The following is a 13,871-nucleotide window of genomic DNA, read 5'->3' as shown; positions in this document are numbered from 1 at the left end:
TCCGGCTTCCAGACCCTTGTCTGCAGGACTTGATCTACAAGCTTGAACTCCAGACTTCCACGGGCTTCTGACCCCTGGACTTACTGACCCGGGGTTTGTCCCTGACCCGCACTCAGATTCACAGATACCTACACACCCTGACCCAGGGCTTTGACCGTCAGGGCTCACTGACTCTGTCTCCTCAGACATCAAGTGCAAACGCGTCATACTTGCCCTGAGGAACCACCTAGGAAAGATTCTCAGTGTTTGTCAGGAACAATTTATATCTCGTTTCACAAGTTCCTACATGGCACCCACTTCTCAGAGGCCGTTGGGCAGCAGGCATATGGAAATGTCACAAATAAATAACTTAAAGTGCCTTGAGCCAATAACAATCACTACACGTTCTTAAAGTTAATTTCTCAAATGAAGTCTCCAACACTGACCAACATGAGACATTAAAGCAAGTGACTGGAGCTTGGTTCTCACCTGCCTCATTAGGAGAGTGGGATGTAGGGAAGGGTTTGATATCTTCAAAAGGTGATGCCTCGATAAGGCTGCATCTGTAATTAAGGACCCCTGTCACCCAGGGCATGCCCTCATGCATCCACTCAATGTTAAAGGAACAGCTTCTTCCCCTCTGCCATCAGATTTCTGAAAGGACCATGAACCCATGTACACTACCTCATAATGTTTTTCTTGCTTTACTTTTTTATATATATATATATAAAAAAAATAAAAATGTGGCCAAGTGGTTAAAGCATCCAACTAGCGATCTGAAGGTCGTGAGTTCGAGCCCCAGCCAAGGCAGCGTGTTGTGTCCTTGAGCAAGGCACTTAACCACACATTGCTCTGTGACGACACTGGTGCCAAGCTGTATTGGCCCTAGTACCCTTCCCTTGGACAACATCGGTGGCGTGGAGAGGGGAGACTTGCAGCATGGGCAACTGCCGGTCTTCCATACAACCTTGCAGGCTTGTGCCCTGGAAACCTTCTCACAAGACTAACAGATGCCTATTATTAATGTGACAGTGTAGAGGGAGGTTCACCCTGTGCCTGACCTCAGGAGTGTGTGATGGAATGGTGTGAAGGAAGTTTCGCCCTGTGTCTGACCCTTTTTTTTTAATCCTTATTTTCAGGCCCACATTTTATGCATTCTTTTTTAACATTAAAAATTTATGAAAACAATATTACCCAATGTATTGAATATAATTTTTATCTTACCTTAAAATAAGGAATATGCTTGTTTTTGAGGGCATGCTGCCAAGATGCATCGGTGATTCCTGATTTGACAGGTACTTGAGAGCTTGAGTGAAATACTAGGATTTTTTTTAGACTTTCGAAAAGTGAGGGGTAGCATGAGTGAAATTTTCAACGGACTGGACTGAGAGATTAGAATTGGATTTCCCTTTATTGTCTTGTCCAGACCTGGTGGTCAGGGTCTCTGAAATGCTGGTACTCTCGTAGGACTGCACTGTGTTTTTCATAAAGTGTATGTGGAGAATTCTGTTTCAGCAGGCCATTGAAACTCAGTAATACAGATGTAAATGGGTTGCAGAATGAATGGGGCAGAGAAGTAGTATCAAGGTAGATCAGTCTTGATCTCGTTGAATGGAGAAGGCTTTAGGGGCCTAGTCCTGATCCTATTTCTTGTTATATAAGTGTTCCGTAAAGCTAGCTGAATAAATCATTTTAATCTGCTGAGCAGACTTTATTTTCACTGGGAATAAAGGGCCTGGAAGCAAACAATGGTTAGAATTAAGTGGAGGATTTTGCTGTCAAGGCATACCAGTTGCACTTGTGTCAGAACCCCCACTCCTGGTGTACGTGACGAGCAAGACGGCACACGCAGTCTTGTTGCAGCATGGACCTTCAATACGTACCAGTCCCATTAAACGCGGCATTCTAGTGTAGCGGTTGGCATAACGCTATTACAGCTGTAGGGGCCCAGGTTCAATTCCCGCTGCTGTCTGTAAGGTGTTTGTACGTTTAATTATCTAGAAATTCCTCGCGGAATAGGCTCTTACAGCCCTTTGAGCCACACTGCCCCAGCAACCCCCATTAAACCCAATTAGCCCTAAGCTAATCACATGACAATTTACGATGACCAGTGAACCAGTCTTTAAACTGTGGGAGGAAGCCCACTCATTGCATGGGGAGGACATACAGACACTGCTTACAGATGGCACCGGAAGTGAACTCTGGAGGTGAAATAGTGTTAGACTAACTGCTACACTACCATAGTACCCACTCTCCCTGTGACCTTGTGGATTTCCTACAGGTGCTCTGGTTTCCTCCCACATTCCAAAGACCTCCAGATTAGGTTAATTGGTCACAGGTGTAATTTGACTTGCTGAATCTCTAAATAAAATCTTATCATTACCAATCCCATATCCTTTGTAACTCTGCAAGTTATTGTTTGGTGTTTGAATCTTTGAAAGGCCTAACTAACCAGTCATAACCTCTACTGATGGGTGAGAAGCTTTTTGCTAATTCCATTTGACCAGAACTTTGTCCATTAGACTTGGGTGCAGAAATAGGCCATTCAGCCCATCGAATCTGTTCTATTATTCAATTTATTTTCCCTCTCCCTCCCATTCTGCTGCCTTCTCTGCACAACCTTTGACGCCCTTGCTATTCAAAAAGCTATCAACCTATACTCTAGATATTGCTAATGACTTAGCCTGCACAGGCTCCCGGTTCATGAACTAGTCTTTGTGTGTGTTTTACTCTGGCTTTCCAGCATCTGCAGAATCTCTTGTCTTTACGTTCCCTGTGCCCTCAGTTAACTGTGGTTAAGCTTGCATGTTTCTGTCGCATCTTCCTTCAGCCGTCTTTGCTCCAAGGCAGGGGATTGTCTTCTCCACTTCAGTATTGCAGCTGAGCTCCCCTCTTCCCTGGCGTTGTGGAGTGAATCTGTCCTGCAGTACGTGAGGGATCACTGTAACTTTCTGAAAGTGCGAGCAGAATTTGACACAGTGGTATGCAGCCTGTGCTTCGAAATCGGGTTCAATATCATCCGCACATGTCATGAAATTTGTTAAATTTGTTGTGTGTTGTGCCCTGACCCACACAGTCAGATGTAAATGTCAAAGGTGAATGCAGGTGATCCTTGATTGTAAGCATGTATAAGCAGCATTGACAAAAGCATAAATTAAATTTAAATTATGTACAATGTCTATAAGAAAGACAAGTGGAACAGAAGAAAAGTTCATTTAAGTGCAGACTAGTCGTGGTTTTGCTAAATTGCAGTGATGAGGGTTTTGCCGGTTGGTGCAAGAACCAAAGGTTGAAGGAGAGTGTCTGTTCCTGAACCTAGAACCTGGTGGTGTGGGACCTCAGTCTTCTGTCCCTCCTGCCTGAAGGAGCTGTGAGAAGATGGCCTGGGGTGTTACCTGCCCGAAGGGAGCTGTGAGAAGATGGCCTGGGGTGTTACCTGCCCGAAGGGAGCTGTGAGAAGATGGCCTGGGGTGTTACCTGCCCGAAGAGAGCTGTGAGAAGATGGCCTGGCCCGGATGGTGGATATTACCGCCTTGAGGCAGCACATCCTGTAGATACTCCCGATGGTGAGGGACATGTCCATGACGGATTGGGCCGAGTCCACTACTCTCTCCAGCGCACTTGAATAGCTGTCCCAGACCATGATGCAGCCAGTCAGGATACTTTGAACGTAGATCAGGATCAGGAGCCGTGATCCTGGGTGTGCTTTGCCCATGGTGTTTGTTTTTCTCAGTGCAAGTATGTGTTGGGAGGGTGGAGTTGGTGGTGTGGTGGGACAGCCCTTGAGTAATTCCCTTCTGAGGTCCAAGTCTTCGAGGTTTGTAGGGAGCACTATTACCGAAGCAGAGATTTTATCTTTTTGAATTAAAATCATGGTTATTTGTTGCTATTTAAAACAAATACATTGCACAATCCCTCAGTATATACTTGATTTTCCAGCCTGTGTTTTGCTCAGCTGGTTGCTGGCCAAGTGGTAGAACGCCCAAACTTGCTGAAATCAGCAGTAGTGCGATATCCTGCATGTGGTCTTGGCAGCTGAGGGATATTGTGCTGTCAATAGCAAGTCCCTCCACCAAAATGTCTTACAGTGGAAGGGCTCCTCTGTATCAGATCAGAGATTCCCTCTGCTCAAACTGGTTCAGACACAGAGTTCTGAATCCCCCAGCTCTTTAATAAGGGATGGCTGTAAGCCAAACATTGGCCGGAGTCCTTAATTCCTTTAACCCTCAGGCCACCAGTTTTTGGAAAGCAACGTCTCATCCTTTAAATACAAAGGATAAATAATGCAGATGCTGGAATTGTGAAGTGAAAATAGATCCTGGAAATAGCGGGATAGGCAGCATTTGTGGGACCAAACAGACGACCTTGAGAGATTGTTCCCTAGCATAGCCAAATCAGGTTCAATATTACTGACATGTTTTGTGGCAGCAGTACAGAGCAAGACATTAATGTTACAATAGAAAATATTAAAAAAAGGAATGCTTGCAGGAAGTGAGCTAGTGTTCATGGATCATTCAGAAATCAGATGGCGGAGGGGAAGAAGCTGTTCCTAAAGTGTGTGTGAGTTTTAAGGCTCCTGTACCTCCTCCCTGATGGTAGCGATGTGAAAGTGGCATGTACTGGGTGATGAGGGTTACAAATATCCTAGAATATTACCTGACACGAAATCTGCAGATGCTGCAAATTCAGGCAACACACACAAAATGCTGGTGAACGCAGCAGGCCAGGCAGCATCTCTAGGAAGAGGTACAGTCGACGTTTCAGGCCAAGACCCTTCGTCAGGACTAACTGAAGGAAGAGTTAGTAAGAAATTTGAAAGTGGGAGGGGGAGTTCTGAAATGATAGGAGAAGACAGAGGGGGGAGGGATGGAGCCAAGAGCTGGAAAGTTGATTGGCAAAAGGGGTATGAGGCTGGAGAAGGGAGAGGATCATGAGACGGGAAGCCTGGGGAGAAGGGGGGAGGGGAGCCTGGAGGGTAGACAGCAGGCAAGGAGTTATAGTGAGAGGGACAGAGGGAGAAAAAAAAGAGGGAAAAAAGGGAGGGGGGATTAAAAAAAATAAATAAGGGATAGGGTGTGAAGGGGAGGAGGAGCATTAACGGAAGTTAGAGAAGTCAATGTTCATGCCATCAGGTTGGAGGCTACCCAGACGGAATATAAGGTGTTGTTCCTCCAACCAGAGGAGGCCGTGGAATTAAAATGTGTGGCCACTGGGAGATCCTGCTTTCTCCGGCAGACAGAGCGTAGGTGTTCAGCAAAACAGTCTCCCAGCCTGCATTGGGTCTCACCGATATATAGAAGGCTGCATCGGGAGTACCGGACGTAGTATATCACCCCATCTGACTCACAGGTGAAGTGTCGCCTCGCCTGGAAGGACTGTCAAGGGCCACACATTTTAATTCCACATCCCATTCCCATTCTGACATGTCTATCCACGGCCTCCTCTACTGTAAAGATGAAGCCACACTCAGATTGGAGGAACAACACCTTATATTCCATCTGGGTAGCCTCCAATCTGATGGCATGAACATTGACTTCTCAAACTTCCGCTAATGCCCCTCCTCCCCTTCACACTCCATCCCTTATTTATTTAATATATTCCCCCCCCCCCCTTTTTTCTCCCTCTGTCCCTCTCACTATAACTCCTTGCCTGCTCTCTACCTGCTGGGCTCCCCTCCCCTTTCTTTCTCCCTAGGCCTCCCGTCCCATGATCCTCTCCCTTCTCCAGCCTTGTATCCCTTTTGCCAATCACGTGTCCAGCTCTTGGCTCCATCCCTCCCCCTCCTGTCTTCTATCATTTCGGATCTCCCCCTCCCCCTCCCACTTTCAAACCTCTTACTAGCTCTTCTTTCAGTTAGTCCTGACGAAGGGTCTCGGCCTGAAACGTCGACTGTACCTCTTCCTAGAGATGCTGCCTGGCCTGCTGCGTTCACCAGCATTTTTTGAGAATATTAGCTGAGCAGGTTTTGACCCAAAACATCGACAGTTCCTTTCCTCCCATAGGTACAGCCTGACGTGCCAGGTCCCTTCAGGTAACTTGTTCCTCCGGATTCTGGCGTCTGCTGTTCCTTTGTGCCTCCATTTGAAACATTACCTGTTTCTGCTGCCTGATCTTCTGAACACTTCCAGCAATTTTCTGCTTTCTGTCAGCTGCTGGGCTTGCTCACGAGCACCTTTACCAGGAGTGGTTATGGAACATTACAGCTCAGTACAGGCCCTTCGGTCCACAATATTGTGCCCACCTCTCAACTTACTCCAAGATCAATCTAACCCTTCCCTCCTGTATGGCCCTCCAGTTTTTTATTTGCACAATTTGTCTCTTTTGCACGTTAGTTGTTTGTCAGTGTGTAGTTTTTCATAAAGTCTATCCCTATTTTATTATTTTCCTCTGAATGCCTGCAGGAAAATGAATCTCATGGTAGTGAATGGTGACGTACAGTACTGTGCAACAGCTTTGGGTATATATAGTACTATAGTAGTTTTATATATCGCGCTGTACTGCTGCTGCAGCAAAAAAAAACATATTTCATGACATGAGTGATAAACCTGATTCTCATATGGGTCTTCATTGTGGACTGAGAGTGTGAAGGGGGCAAAGGGAAAGGTATCATGGTTGGGGAAAAGGGGAAGGGAGAGGGGAGGGAGCAGGGAGCACCAGAGAGACTTTCTGTAATGATCAATAAACCAATTGTTTGGAATCAAATAACCTTGCCTGGTGCTTCAGGGCTGGGTGTGTCTGCTCTCTAATCCAGACAGCATCCTGGTAGATTGCCTCATGAAGCAACCAGATCTGAACATAGTAATGGTTGAAGAAGGACTGTGAGGCACAGGTTGATGTTAATCTCTAGACATTTGTTCCAATCCAGGCAGCATCCCGGTAATCCAGCTCTGCACCTTCATGCATGATGCTGCAGGCAAACTACACAAGCAGTGTTGCTCTGGTGATAGACTCTTGAAGGGTCAGATACTGGTGTCCTTGCTTTCAGACTTTCTGTTCAAACTGTACATTTTTAATTTTTACATCGGCAGTAGTGGGAACCGCTTTTGGAAAAGAAACCTGCACTCTTTCATGATCTGTACATCGAGGAAATTGATGTGTTCTCCGAGGAGCCTGCACACAGAAAGGTGACATTTCCTGGCGGGCTGCAGAGGTATTGAATTTCAGGGCCGACAGTTGTCCAATAGTAGATAAGTCTTGGACTTTGTTCAATAGGTTTATCTGAAGGCACCTGACTCTCTCGAAGTAGAAGTTAAGTATACTTCATAGGATTGTCTAAACCTTTATCGGTAACCAAGGAAGCAAAGGAAAAGTAAGACCCAAAGTGCTGGAGGAACTTGGGTCAGGCAGCATGTATGGAGGGGGCGTTTCGGGTGAGATCCTCAAGGACTGGAAGAGAAGGGGGAAGAAGACAGAATAGGAAGGTCGGGGTAGGGGAAGCGGTACCAAGCTGACAGCTGACGGGTGAGACCAGGTGGGGGAGGGAGATGGAGTAAATATGATGGGTGGAAAAGGTAAAGGGCTGAAGAAGATCTGATAGGAGAGGAGAGTGGACCATGTCATCAGGTTGGAGGCTACATGAGATGTTGCACCTCAGACATGAAAGCAAAAAGCCTCTGGACGAAAGAGACTGATTTATAATGAAGAGACTTTTAAGTGTATTCACAGATTATACAACCACAAGTACCTATTGGTCCACAAACAGAATCTGCTTTAAGTATTGCCTGAGTTAAATGTTAGCTTGTGTTCTGGGGAAAATACCCATGCTTTAGATTGTAATTGCAGTCTTTTCAGTCCACCTGAGTGTGCATTGGAATTAGTTCAAAGTAAATTTGTCATCGAAGTACATATGTTGCTGTATTGTTGCCTGAGATTTATTTTCTTGCAGGCATTTACAGGAAAAATAAAGAAATGCAATAGAATCTACAGATTGACAAACAATGCAAAAAAAAAATACTGGAACACCACTGGCAAAATGTCTGTGAAAGCGAGTCTCAGTCCTAGATAGAGTTCAGCTGTGGTGAGTGAAGTTACTCTCACTGGTTCAGGAGCCTGACGAATGAGGAATAATAGCTGTTCCTGAACCTGGTGGTGTGGGATGGCTTCTGTACCTCCTGCCCGAAGCACTGAGTGATGCCTCTCCAGTGAAGCCCAACATAAATTCAGGAGCATCATCTCATCTTCCATCAGGTGAAGCTGTCAAGCTGCTGTGAGACAGTGTTAGAGATGACTGGCCTTTCTATATCAGCCTGAGCTCAGTTTGTTCTCAGACGGTGCCTAACCTGTTGGGCTTTGCCAGCACTGCTTTTTTTGGATTTGCAGCAACTACTAGTTTGTCTCACAGATTGGGCCCTTTCCTTCCTTTCCTCACCCCCTGCATCCATCTCCCTGTTTACATCTCCAGACGGATTAGCTGTCATAACATGGGATTCTGCGGATGCTGCAAATCAGAACAATATTGGAGGAACTCAGCAGGTCAGGCAGCATCTATGGATAGGAATAAACAGTTGATGTTTTGGTCTAAGATCCTTTGGCTATTTTTTTTTCCACAGAAGTGTCCTGATGAAGGGTCTCGGCTCGAAACGTTGACTGTTCATTTCCCCTTCATAGATGCTGTCTGACCTGCTGAGTTCCTCCAGTATTTTGTACGTTAGCTGTCATTAACAAGCCTTCACCTCACAGATAACTGAAGTCATTTTCTTTTGGACACCATTCAATCACGGATGTTTTCTCTGATTTCTCCATGCTCTTCCCTGCCTCTGCAAATAACTCTCAAGGTTCAAACTTTTCCTTGTTCTGATGAAAGGTCATTGCCTTGACGTTAACTTTCTCTGTCCACGGCTGTTGTTTGACTTGAACGCTTCCAGGATTTTGTGATTTTTTTTTTTGTGTGATTAATATATGTTCTGTTTTCAGCTCCAGATGCTTATGTGTTTTTTTTTTCTTCTCTTTCAGTCGAGTAGTCCTTCCAATCTCTGTGGAAGAGGTGAGTGATCTCCTGGTCCTGTTTGTTCAGTAGAATTTACTTCCTGACGTGGTATTGATGTCAAATCCTGTCATCGTGTGTCTAATTTACAGCAGGTCCCCTTCACCCAGTGTTCCTGTTCTCAGCTGACAAGCCGGCTCACAGCCTGGTGTAGCCTCCCTTTTAAAATCTTTGTCCTTTAAATCTCTCTGCTGCTTTGTGCTTTGGAAGGTCAGACTTGAAGACAGAGTACAGGATTAATGGCAGGATTCTTTGCAGGTGGGTGAATGGAGGATCTTGCAGTCTATGTCCATAGATCACTCAAAGTTTCCGCACAAGTTGATAGGGCAGTAATGAAGGCGCGTGGTGTGTTAGCCCTCATTAGAGGGATGAGTTCAAAAGCCACAAGGTAATGTTGCAGCTCAACAAAACCTTAGTTAATCTATGTTTGGACTATCAGGTTCATTTCTGGTTGGCTCATTGTAGGAAGGATATTTTAGAGGGTACAGTATGCTGCCTGGATTGGAAAGCATGTCTTATGAGGAAATTTGAACAAACTAAGGCTTTTCTCTTCAATGGTTGGAATACTCCAAGCACCAAGCATATTGTGGCGCTGAGGCTGCTGTGTTTTTGATGTGATGAATTGGGACTGAGGCTTGGGCCTACTCTGCCTGCTCCAGGAGTGGATCTAGGGACATTCTGGTTGGAATACTGTTGGCTGGCTTCTATTGTTTGCACGATTTGTTGTTTTTCCTCTTTCTCTGCGCAATGGTTTTTTTTAATTGGTTTATTCGGGTTTCTTTGTGGCTGCCTGTAAGCAGGCAAATTTCAAGATACAAAATGGCTGCCTCTTTGAGCTCATTTGTGGAAACAACTTAAATTCCTGTCTTTAATGTCTCTTTTCTCCTTTTCAAGGTGGCTGGGGTTCTATCGAGGTCCCTGATCTGCAACGGCACTCAAAGCTGCATTTTCTTCATGGTGACTTCCCGTACTGGGAGCTCACTGACTGGCCGTTTTCAGTTCTCCAGCCACGGCATGGAAGACACCGGGTGCAGCCCTGCGTGGCCCTATGGACAACCGATTCCAGGATGGTACTGCCGACTGAGGTGTCGTGGAGAAGGAACGCCAGGATTTTGCGGTGGCAGATGCTGCGGGTGGAGGTCTCTGTAGCTGAGCGACAGTGGTCTCTCTTTCTCTCAATGGTGGGAGAGTTTGCTGCCGATTCTCGAGTCGATGAATCTCGGAATAAAAAGCAACGCGGCAAACTGTAATATCGTAAAAGCAACTGTCAGTCTCCGCTTTCACCGTGAAAATAGTGGGAGAGAGCCTGTGGCATGTCGAACTGTTGACTGCAGATTATGGTCTCGCTTTGGTTTTGCATGGTGGGTGCTGACACTTTTTGCTGGACTGGGAGGGGGCAGTTGATGCTTTGCTCAGGGAAGAGGGAACCGAACATTTTTCTGTCATCCATTCTTTTGAGGTTCTTCTGTTTTTCGTGAATGTTTGCAAAGACTAAGTATTTCAGGTTGTATACTGCTACATTGATAGTAAGTGAAACCATTTAATCATCAGAATGTATACAGTATAGAACCTGAAATTCTTGCTCTTCACAGACATCCACAAAACAGGAAAAGAAACAACTGAAACGAATGAATGGCAAAATGTTAGAACCCCGAAGCCCCCCTCCCCTTCCCACACACAGGCAGCAGGGACAGCAAAGCCCACTGAGACCATGATCTAGAGTCTACCCAAATCTACTGTCCATCCCAGCACCTCGACATCTCAGACAGGCGCTCTCTAGTGAGGGGAGAGGGGGTTTTGCTCCTGCAACAGCAAGAGGGGAGACCGACAGCTTGCTGTTTCGATGTTAAAATCTGCCGTGTTGCTTTGAGTCCCCTGACTCAAGGACCAACAGACTGTCACTCACAGTGTTGGAGAACACTTCCAACAGCATCGTACACCACCTGCTGTCTCGCTGTTTCCATCTCCCACGACTCTCCAGTCGGCAACATTGATGAGGAATCGAGCCGCCCACAGGCCCGCACCCGAAGGCCACATCTGGAGATATCAAAATGTCAGGCTGCTCAGTGAGTCCGAGGCGAGAGCCCAGCACCCATGAACAACTGAGGTCTGAACTGTAGATCATGCACTCTGACAGGACCCCAGCCACCTGAAGAAAAAAGTGACACAAGAAGAAAAGAGTGAGCTGGTTCATGGGCGAACTGGGGGTAAATCACCCAGGTCTGCAAAACCTATAACACTTTCTTTAACTGCTCTCACTCTTTGGAGCGAAGGAGGATGAGAGGTGATTTGATAGGTGTACAAGATGATAAGAGGCAAAGATAGAGTGGACGGTGGAGATATTTTTCCAGGACAGAAATGGCCAATATGATGGGGCATGATGTTAAAATGATTGGAGGAAAATATGCAGGAATATCAGACGTAACATCCTTGAAAGTCTTCCGTGTGGCTGATGGTTAATGTTTGTCTCGTTCACAATCCTTTAGGATATTTTCCAGTGTACTGGTGCTGTGGAAGATGCATTTTGATGCTGGGCTTTGACTGTCCTGGGAGTCCTCTCTGTGCTCAGACTGTAGCTGGTCATCACTGAAGTCTCAGTGTCAGCCTTTAGAAGCTTTCACTTGGTGTTACATGGTGCTCACGAGAGGCACTGACAGGGTTCCTAGCTTAACAGAGGAGGAGCTACGGCATGCGGAACTGCTCATTTGCACTTTCTGATGAGACTTGATTGGAAGCTGCGTACCATGCCGCGCTGATGCACCTTTACAGTACGGTGTGATTGTACTCGGAGCTGTGGACACTTTCGGTTGCCCTGTTATAGAGACGATTGATTAAGCAATTAGCTTTATTTATCACATGTACTTTGAAACAGCGTGAAATGCATCGTTTGTATCTGAAGATGTGCTGGGGGGGGGGGGGGGGTGTCACCACGCTTCCAGTGCCAGCATAGCATAACCACAACGTACTATCCTAACCTGTACATCTTTGGAATGTGGGAGGAAACCAGAGCACGCAGAGGAAACCCATGTGGTCCCAGGGAGAATGTCCAAACTCTGTACAGACAATGGCGGAATTGTGATTGGCGCTGTAAAGCGATCGTGCTGGCTTTTTATGCTACACTACCACCCTAGTTTAATACAACGGCAGCAGAGCCGCATATTTCCAGTTCACAACTGGAATGTTAAACTTGATTCTTGCCGAATGGAATCTGTCTCTGCCTGTCAGCTAGGTCTCCAATTTGCTTTCAGTTCCTTGGTCCTCCACTTCAGAATTTGATATCTAATGAGGGACATCATGGTTTAGTGCAGATTTAGTCTCCTTATGGATAGACTTGCCATAACAGGAGTGTAGAGTCGAATTTCACCGGTTTGTGTGTTCTTCCTGTGACTGTGTGCGTTTCCGCCCACTGTCCAAAGACATGGGGTCAGGGTAAGTGAGTTGTGTTAGTGACAGAAATGTGATGACACTTGGGGCTGACCCCAGCACATCCTCAGATTGTGGTTGTTGACTCAAACAATGAATTTCACTCTGTTTTGGTATACACGTGACAAATAAAGCTAACCTTTTTAAATGAAGGATAGATTCACCGTAAGAGAGTGTTCAGCAGAGATTCACCACACTAATTTCTTGGGATGGCATGGCTGTTGTGTATCAGATTGACTGGGGTTGTATCAGAATCAGGTTTAATATCACCTGCATACATTGCAAAATTTGTTGGTTTGCAGCAGCAGTATGTTGCAATGCATAATAATAAAAACTATAAATTACTATATATATATAATATAAAATATGGTGCAAAATTATGGATTAGTGTTGATGGGTTCATTGTCTATTCAGAAATCTGATGCTGGAGGGGAAGAAGCTGTTTCTCAATCACTGGTCTTCAGGCTCCTGTACCACCACCTCAATGGTAGCTATGAGAAGAGCGCACGTCCTGGGTAATGGGGATCTCTAATGCTGGATGCTGCCATTTTGAGGCATCACCTTTTGAAAATTTCCTCAGTGTTGGGGAGGCTAGTCCTCGTGATGGAGTTGGCTGAGTTGACAACTTTCTGCAGCTTTTTCCGGTCCTATGCGATTGTCCCTCCATACCAGACAGTGATGCAACCAGTTCAAATGCTCTCCACAATACATCTGTAGAAATTTGCGAGTGTGTTTGGTGACGTACCAGTTGTCTTCTGAAATAGACACTGTCTTGCCTTTGTAATTGGATCGATATGTTGGGCCCAGGATAGATCCTCAGAGATGTGGATGCCCTGTGTCTTGAAACTGCTCACGCTTTCCACTGCTGATCCCTCGCTGAGAACTGATGTGTGTTCCCTTGTCTTACTCTTCCTGTAGTCCACAATCAATTCTTTGGTCTTATTGACGTTGTGTGGGCACGTGGCCAAGTGGTTAAGGCATTGGACTAGCGACCTGAAGGTTGTGAGTTCGAGCCCCAGTCAAGGCAACGTGTTGTGTCCTTGAGCAAGACACTTAATCACACATTGCTCTGCAACGACACTGGTGCCAAGCTGTATGGGTCCTAATGACCTTCCCTTGGACAACATCAGTGTCGTGGAGAGGGGAGACTTGCAGCATGGGCAACTGCTGGTCTTCCATACAACCTTGCCCAGGCCTGCGCCCTGGAGAGTGAAGACTTTCCAGGTGCAGATCCATGGTCTAGCAAGACTAACGGATGCCTTTAAATTTAATTAACATTGAGTGCAAGGTTGTTGCTGTGCCTAGAGGATTGAGACTTTGAGTTCAACTTTAATTGTCATTCAACCATACCTGAATGCCCGTGAATACAGCCAAATGAAACTGTGTTCATCGTAGGGCAAAACAGTCCCAACGGTCATACATAGCACAAGGCATATGTACAATAGCAGAAACATAGTCACAGAAGAAAATAATATAACCCAAATCT

The 13,871-nt window shown here is 45.9% G+C and overlaps 1 protein-coding gene across 1 annotated transcript in view; it reads left to right on the top strand.

Annotated features, from left to right (window-relative positions):
* The window catches only part of LOC140187827 (phosphatidylinositol transfer protein alpha isoform-like), a 77,424-nt gene that overhangs the window by 17,539 nt on the left and 46,014 nt on the right, over positions 1-13,871 (top strand). Inside the window, exon 2 of the mRNA XM_072243617.1 lies at positions 8,932-8,962. Coding sequence (XP_072099718.1) covers positions 8,932-8,962 — 31 coding nt within the window. The remainder of the gene's footprint in view (positions 1-8,931; positions 8,963-13,871) is intronic.

This window comes from Mobula birostris, chromosome 25, assembly GCF_030028105.1.
Source record: "Mobula birostris isolate sMobBir1 chromosome 25, sMobBir1.hap1, whole genome shotgun sequence".
Lineage (NCBI taxonomy): Eukaryota > Metazoa > Chordata > Chondrichthyes > Myliobatiformes > Myliobatidae > Mobula > Mobula birostris.
Note: the sequence above shows the minus strand (reverse complement) of the source record. Positions and strands in the feature narration are given on the sequence as shown.